Source organism: Sapajus apella, unplaced genomic scaffold (genome assembly GCF_009761245.1).
Source record: "Sapajus apella isolate SASKATOON/1434 unplaced genomic scaffold, GSC_monkey_1.0 scaffold4, whole genome shotgun sequence".
In the NCBI taxonomy this organism is placed as follows: Eukaryota; Metazoa; Chordata; class Mammalia; order Primates; family Cebidae; genus Sapajus; species Sapajus apella.
The window spans coordinates 17,672,678-17,681,455 of NW_022436944.1; the positions used below are offsets into that span (position 1 = coordinate 17,672,678).

General features: G+C 44.3%; 1 protein-coding gene across 5 annotated transcripts in view; it reads right to left on the bottom strand.

Annotated features, from left to right (window-relative positions):
* Positions 1–8,260, bottom strand: part of TSC22D2 (TSC22 domain family member 2) — a 48,761-nt gene extending 40,501 nt beyond the window's left edge. For 3 of the 5 annotated variants that reach the window (XR_004264283.1, XR_004264289.1, XR_004264281.1), the window contains exon 1: positions 5,856–8,260. Coding sequence is in view for 2 of the 5 variants with exons in the window: in XM_032263374.1 (XP_032119265.1) it covers positions 5,856–7,813 (1,958 nt within the window). In the remaining 3 variants the exon portion in view is untranslated. The remainder of the gene's footprint in view (positions 1–5,855) is intronic. The other 2 variants (XM_032263374.1, XM_032263367.1) reach the window with 1 other exon arrangement.
* Between the last annotated feature and the right edge of the window lie 518 nt (positions 8,261–8,778).

Below are 8,778 nucleotides of genomic sequence, written 5' to 3' on the forward strand. Positions count from 1 at the left end.
AATCACAAACTCCATCTTCTACATAGCAATATTCTTTTAGTAAAGGCTTATGGGAAAGGAAGCTTTAAGTAATTTAACATTTAGACTTATTTGTCTTGCCTACTCTAATAGTAGGTATATGTTCCAGGCAAACACTAATAAAATTAATTCAGTTATCTGCGGAATTTTCACTTAACATCAAAATTAAATGTACAACTTAAAAGGATGGAAGCACTTTTTTTTAAAACAAAAATTAGCTTGGGTACAAAAGAATCAAACTAAGTACTAATTATTTAAGTCTAATTTGAGGCTTTAAATTTGAAAGGTAAGCAATCTAGATGAAATTTAATTCTCCTGATTTAAGAGTAGAAATTATGCAATACCTTCATGCAGGAAACAATCCATCAATATACTTTTAATATTACCAAGCCAAATTTGAAGAGTATACCTCAAAGTATACTTATTAAAGTCATAGAATAATGTTTAAGAATGGTGCAAATTGGCTATTGTTCCTACATTTTTATAATGGATACCCAGTTTTTGCCCTAAGCAATGCCCGATTAAGAATATAATATTGAATAATTTAGTATGTTCAAGAATTGCTGTGGGAAAGACATTTTACCAATGATTCAGGTATACATATTCTTTGTGGACTCAATAATTAATACAATACCATTGAAAATAGTAGCCTCAAATCACAAGCCCATTGTGATTTGAATGAAAAACCATACACTTAAATAATTTATTCTAATTCAGGAATTTTGCTACATATACCCCTTAAATATGATATTTCTTACTAAAAATCTGCTCTTCCTATTAAGGAATTACTTAGGGAATATCATTCAGGCTACATTTAACCAGACAGACCTGCTTTTGTAAAGCTTCTCCTTCCTCATATTGTAAGTATTTAAAGAGTAATGCAATTAAGAAATAAACAGAATCTTCAGAAAAGGAAATAAACACTGGACTAAAACAATTCTTCAAAGAAAGAATGAGAACACTGTTCCTCAGTATGCACAAGTGTTCCTATTTCTTTTGAGACTATATTTCATGCCATTCTACTGTATTTTCTTCTGTCTTGGTTATCTGCTATCATTCTACACTTCTCTTCCCCCAACTCGTGCCATTTTAGGAATGGAAGGTCAGAATTCTTTTATACTTTCCTAACTACCATTACTTTATTAGGAAACAGATTTTTAGTACTTCATTAGCCGGACTGCTATTTGTTCATAACTGATTCTGATCTTTTCGGGTGCAGAGAAAGATAGACTCCCATTCTTAGACCCAGTACCATATTTCACTATTTCCAAATTAGTGCTATCAGCATTCTTTTTTTTTTTTTTTTTTTTTTTTTTTTTAACAGACAGGGTCTTGCTGTGTGGCCCAGGCTTCAGTGCAATATTATAGTATCGCTCACTGTAGCCTCCAGCTCCTGGGCTCAGGCAATCCTTCTGCTTCAGCCTCCCCAAACAGCTAAGACTATGGGTGGGTGCCACCAGACCTGGCTAATTTTTAAATTTTTTGTAGAGAAGAGCCTTGCTATGTAGTCCAGGCTGGTCTCAAACTCTTGGCATCAAGCAGTCCTCTGACCTTGGTCTCCCAAAGTGTTGCTATTACAGGCATGGGCTACTGCCCCTGGTGCAGGATTCTTAAATAACAAATGAATTGGCATTATATTTATTCTCAGGAAGTAGAGAACATATATACCCCTACCACCAGTTCTATATAAAATGACTTCTCATAAAGGTGATTTAGTTCAAGGGTTGTGATCTCCTAAAGAGAAACAACAAGTGTTACTAAAATAATTACTGTAATCTGTATTATTCAGCACATACAAGCCATCATGTTTTCTATAAAAAATTTACCTATGTTTGGCCTATATGATTTAGTCCACATAAAATTTTATATAAGATGTGTCACTGTGAATATAAAAGGCCACACTTCTACAGATACAGCTCATGGGTTGGGAATTTTGGGTACTTTGGAAAATCATAAGGCTTTTTGGAAATCTGTCATTTCCTTTATTTCGAGCTATGTTTATGAATAAAGTATTTTTAGTAATCTGTGTGGCACCTCTGATGAATACACCAATATCAGTTTTTATACTAAACAATGTATCACATATGTATGATTTTATATTTTTATTACTAACTCTTCAGTAAGACCACTCTTAAAGGTGTAGATAGGCAGAAGATAGTAACCAGTATGTGATTTACACATCAACTGTAAACCTACAAGAGCCAAATTACCTTCACGATCCAACAGATAAATGTAAGCTCCCAAGAAACAGAGATTCAAGTAAGGAATTTCCATCTTTAGAGACTTCAATACAGTGAGACTTTCATATAACAGAGGTCTAAGATCAAGGCAGTTCTGCCTCCTGGTATATACTTAGAGTAAAAAAAAGAAAAAAGAGCGGAATTTTGTTTAAAATATATACAAATAAAATGTGTATTTATAGCACATACCAGGACACACCACTTAACATTCACAATGTATAATACTTTATCAGTAGTCATTAGCAAACCACACAAATAAAACCATTAACAAGACAGAAATATCTACACCAAAGGATCCTTAGATTCAGGTTTTCCACAGTCTTTTGGACACAGATGACAGCTCACAATTGCAGCCATTCATAAGAGTTCCTGGAATGCGGCCTACAGAGTTCACATTGGTCGGCTATCTATGGAAAGTGATTTGTACTGTGTTCCTTTTCCAAAAGGGCCAGTAATATTTTGCACCTCCTCTCATTTACAGGAGACTGTTAAGTGTGTTAAACAAATTTTGTAAAGTTCACTATGAAAGTAACTAGACTTTAAGAACTATATTTTCAACCATCGCATCCACCGGTTTACACAAAATCAATTTCAAGAGTCTCAACAGCTGACCATAAACCTTTCTAATGAAAATGGCCAGAAAGATAAACTTTATGGTAATTAATAATGTAGTCAATAGGCAATGCTAGTTGAGAACTTTTTGCATATACAAGCATCAGCCTTTTAAAGATGTGATAGTATTAACATGTATTACTATAAGGTTCTTTAATTATAACTGATTTCAAAATTGAGCCAATACAGAACTTTGTATTAGGTACTGGAAACAAAATCACAAGATAGTTTTCAATGTATCAATCTAAACTACCTTAAACTTTTTAATTTCCCATTTTCCTTCCTTTTCTCAAAGAAATAGACTGTATACTAAAGTCCAAAAATTTTTTTTTAAAAAGCACACATCTTATTTACAAATGTTTCCTTAGGAGATGAAATTTGTCAAACTACTTACAAAGTTTAAATCATAATTACTCAAGACCTCTCACTCTAGTTGGTTTTATTTAACATTTGAATGACTACATATAACACTGTATGCAGATTTAAGGTGGCAACCCAAAATCACATAAAAATTAAAATTTTCAGTTACGATAGTACTGTCTCCTCAAAAGTATTCATCCCAGTAATTTAAACATATGCCTAGAAAACTGTTATTTAATTTCAAACACAAAATTTTTAAATGCCCTGCCTTTTTTTTTTTAACCAATGCTTTCTATTAAAAAAAAACAAAAACAAAAACAAAACAAAAAACTATTTCTACTTAATGGATTTATTCCTTCACCAGGTATGTTGAACCAGTGACAAAACAGTCAAATGTGTAAGATTACATCTTGGAAACTAGCATGTCAAGTTAAAAACCAATGAAAGACTATAACAAAAATTAGAAATGAACATTTGGTAAGCAATGTAGATTTTAAATGATTGGGGTGTGGGAGGGAAGTGTCATGTTTAAAATAGGACTGCACATTACATCAAAACCCTGCAGGAATTAACTGTTGCAATTAATAAGAACACTGATACAGTAGTATCTGTTGTTCAAATTTAACAAATTTGGAAATGAGATTGTTCAGCTTACCAGTTCTTAATACAGTAAGAGGAAAAATAAATGCATTTTTGATGTCATACCCTAAAGAATACATTTCAGAGTTTCCATCTATCAACAGAACTCTTTGCTTCGTGCCTCATCATCGTATTAAAGTTCTGAGGAATCTAACTATGTATGCTGTAAACTCAGAGAGGTGTGAAGAGGTGGGAAAATGTAATCTGCATTCTTAGGATGGATGGGGGGGGGGGGGGGGTGTGTGTGTGTGTGTGTGTGTGTGTGTGTGTGTGTGTACAGAAAGCAGGTTAGGTCAGGAAACCGGTCATCATTTCTTGAAGAGATATGGGGTAGCATATAGGATCAGAGGTAAGCAAAAGGTTATTTACCAACTTATCAGGAAAAAATTGGCTTCTGGCAGCTAGAAAGGGAAGATGCCTGTTGATTATTACCAAAGGTGAAAAAATAAAACTCAATCCGTGTTACAGGTGTGTCCGTGTGTGTGACAATGGGAGCAACTATAGAAGTAGAGGGATTTTTCTGAGTGGCTTGTGGAATCAGTTTACTTGGTAGTCCCATCCATACAAAATTTCTCAATGACTAGCTAGCTGAGCTCACTTATGGACACGTGGTATTCTCTAAGAGTTCTCAAGTGAAGAAAGACTCCCCATAAGCAAGTCACCTACAAAAAAAGATGAACTTTAAATTACAAAAAGGAGAGAAGATGAATAAATTTCAGTGAGCATTTTTCAAACCAACACAAGCATACAACAAAAATACAAGGCTAATTAGAAATGAGAAGTTAAGAAAAAAACATGAAGGAACTCAGAAGAAACCATAGGAAGAGAAAGCTTTAACATATATATCATTGTATTTGTCTACATACTAATTATTCTGGAAATCCATATTAGTTTTGATCTTTTAAAAACACCTAAAATTAGCCTCTCGCTAACAAAAACCACAGCAAAGAAATGTCTAACTGTAAAATAATTGAAACTTTTTCTATACTTTTTAAATATAATTTTAAAACATTGCAACGAGTCAGCTTTAAAAAATTTGAAATATGTATGTCAATTTACATGTGACATTTTCTCAAAACCACTAAAAATCCTCATTAAACCATAACCAAATATCAGCTGTTGTGGTATTACTGGTGTAGCAATACACCAATTCTTATTTAAGACATTAAAAAAACTTCCCTATATACAGGGAACCAATTATTGACATTTACACTATAAACTTAGTCTTAATTTCAAAAATTATAGCTTTCACTACAGTTAAAAGATCGATCTCAACCTCCCTTTGCTATAGTAAAAAGACTGATGGAAGAGAACATCTTTTCAGTACATTTTTTGCTTAACAACAACAAAAATAATATCTTAGAGAAGTCTCTGGGAAGACTCATGACCTTGCTACCTCCTTTAATCAAAAGGCTGAACTAAGTATGATCTTCAAAGCCGGACTTGACATTTCACCATTATGTCTCCAGCCTTTCCAGTTACACTGAAGGAGATTCCTTACAGGGATTTTTTTTTTTTTTTTTTTTTTTTCACTAGAGGGCCTTCTGGTTTTCAAGAAAGGAAAACTTGTAAGTAATTTTGTCTCAGCCTCAAAACTCACACTGACAAATCTCTCTGCCTTAAGTGTTCGGGTATGATTGATATGTAAGAAACAGACAGATATGTAAGAAACAGACAATTTTATGGGAGAATAACATACTAGCTACCATCATTAAACGGTAAGATTAAGCTAAAATTCACCTTTCTGAGTAAACAATGTTGCATCCCTACCCATTTTAGTGCTTTTAAACAACTGTGACGAGACCAATTCGCTCATTACGCTTTGACATCAGCATCAGCAGCCTAAATCAATTTCACCAAACACTAAGTTTTATATTTAAAAATGCTAAAGGACCTCAGTTGGCAACACATCTCCCTAAGTTGCATCCTAAGCTGCAATGTTGGCCAAGCATTTCTATCAAATATTTAAAATAAAGATTTCCATACCTGTCTTCATCGCCATCAACAGGAATAGCTATGCTGAATACAGAGGTGGCCAGACTGTTCATAGGTGTTAACTGAAGGGGGTTTGTCAGGGCATCTGCAACAGGCGGCTTCACAACAGGCTTATTTTCAGCAATGAGAGAAAGTGGTGGTTGAGGTAGGGGTTCTGATTTTCTTCTAGTATCGTCGACTTGCCCGACTAAAGGCTGGGTTTGAGTCTGAAACTGGCTTAGGTCAGACTGTGGTAGACTTGTTGGTGCACTGTGTGCTCCTTGCGCTAAGGGCGGCCCAACGTGCTGGATTATGCTGCTGCTCCTGCTGACTGGCGTATGGCTGCTCAGCTGTTGCGACTGGGCCAGAGGCGCGGGTACATTTGGCATAGTAACAGAAGTGGTAGACACACCAGGCACGCTTGGAGCGGGCGCGGCTGCAGGCACGTTTGGGACTCCGGGCACCACGGCGTGAGGGCCACCAGGTACGGCTGACAGCGGACCACTGCCACCCATCTGCGGCGGAGGCACGGACTGGGGCTGCCCAGCCCCGGCAGAACCCATGCCAGCCTGCACCACGCCTCCCACAGCAGCTGGGGACACTCCAGCCGCCTGACACGGCGCGACCTGCCCGCCTTGCGCTGGTCCCGGCCGGGGGGGCACCGCTTCGTTGGGCTGGGAAGACGCGCCCAGGAGCTGCGCGCCCACCGAAGAGGCATTCTGGCCGGTGCCCACGGAAAGGCTGGCCGCCGTGGCGGGGCTCGCTCCGGCGCCAGTGGACGAGGGCTGTGCGGGGCTTGGCGGTTGCAGGCCGGCCACGTGCTGCTGCAGGTACTCACTCTGGCCGGATGGCTGGACGGGCAGCAAATGTCCGGGCGGTATCTGAGGCTGAGGATACGCGAACTGCTGGGGCTGCGGCGTCGCAGAAGCGCCGACAGCCGGGCCGGGCTGCGGAGGCAGGGGCATAGCCGGCTGCGTCAGGGTTACATTCGTCGGCGGCAAAGTCTGTCCTCCGGGCCCCGTTCCCTGGGGCTGGCTTGGCTGCGAGGCTGCCATCATCGGCTGTGGCCCGGTCGCGGCTCCCGGGAACGGCGGCAGCGGAGCCGAGCTCTGAGCCACAGCCCCACCTACGGGTGGCGGCGGCGGCTGTGGCTGCCCAACGCTAAAACTCTGCGGCTGGGCCAGAGTGGGCTGGCTCATTTTCTCCGACGGGGGTAGCTGTGACACAGCAGTCAAGGAGCTGTCAGTTCCCGAGTCGGGCCCGTGCGCCCCCTGCATGGAAGCCACCACTACCACCACCGACCCTCCCGTGGCTCCCAAGCCGCTGTCCCGCTCTGCAGTCTGGTCAAAAGTATTGCTGTGTCTAATGCAATCCCCGGATCTAGTCAGGACGCTGCTGTCTGAATCCCTCTCATAGTATTCCATACACGTCCATCGGCCGCGTCGATAGGGCTCTCCGCTCCCGTGGTCCAGCTTGATCACACGAAAACGGGAACTACAAGTGGTGGGAGGCTGAGATGGGGTTGCAGTCACTGGCCCAGCGGATGAGCCCGCGACCTGGGGGCCGCCGGGTGCTCCGGAGGCGGGGGACGAAGTGGCGGCCGCCACCAGGGTACTGGCAAGCGCCCCAGCCACGCTCCGGGTGGAAACGACGACTCCTCCGTTGGCGGGAGCAGCCGCCGCCGCTGCCAGCTGCCCATCCAGAAGGAGGTTTGGGGAGACGGTCCCGGGAGTCTCCGTATCCCCAACATTGTTAAGTGTCTCTTCGGAGGAGCTGCGCTCGCAGACCTCCTCAGGGCCATAATCCGTGGCCCGAGAGACGTCGAAAATCTCGGAGGAGACGTCCTCTGTGCGTGACTCGTCCGGGTCGTCCAAGCTCTCGGTGTCCTCGGTGATGCTAGTGGCCACCTGGGCCGTGGTGACACTGGTGATCTGGAAGCAGCTCTTCTTCTTGGCCGGCATCTTGGACATGGTGAAGAAGGCTGGAGGGCAGAGAGGCACGCCGGCTCCTCTGGATCCTGCCAGAAACCGGGGAGGGCAGAACACCGGCCCCCAAAGACAAAGTCCGAGTCTGCGCTGGGGTCTGAGGCCCGCCGCTGTAACAGTCACGGGCTGATCCAGGCGCTGGCCGCCCAGTGAGACATCCTCCTCCTCGTTTCCTTCTCTGTGTTGGTCTCTTCGGCTCTGCCCCCGTCTCAGTCCCGCGACGGCTCCTCCTTCCTTTTCAGCTCCCGCAGCCGCGGCGCCTCAATTCAATTCCCTCAGAGTCGGCGGGAGCGCGAACCCAGGGGAGGGCCGGCTGCTTCCTCTCCCGTCTCCCAGCAGCGGTGGTCTGTCCAGCTCGGCGCGGTCAGCAGGCCTTGGTTGGGGGTGGGAGTGGGAGGGCGAAGAGGAGGAGGAGGAGAAGAAGGAGGAGGAGGAGGAGGAGCAGGAGCAGGAGGAGGAGGAGGAGGAAGAGAAGGAGGAGGAGGAGGAGGAGGATGAGGAGGAGGAGGAGGAGGAGGCGGCGGCCGCGGCGTGAGGGGCGGTGCTGCCCCGCTCGAGCTCCTCAGGCCGGTGTCGGCGTCAGCTCTGGGCCCTCGGACTGAAGCGGCGAGTCTGGAGTTGGAGATGCCTGATTCAGCCGGGAGCCGCGGGCCGGGGCTGGCTGCAGGTCCGCGGGCGGGCGGTGGGGCTGCGGCGCGGGCAGGCGGCCCTCCCTCCCCGGCTCTAGCCGGAGCTCAGCCCCAGGGACATGTCGACTGTCTCTGGCGGAAACCCGCTCTGGGGGAGGGGAAAGCCGGCCCGGTCCTCCCCTCAGAGGGGGAACCACCCCTGCGGGCGGGCGGCGACGGCGGTCTCGGCCTCTCCTCGCGGCTTCTCTCAGAGAGGGGCGGTGGCGGCGGCGGCAGACCGCTGGCTCGGGAGCGGAGGCGCCCCGGCTGTGTGAGGTAGCG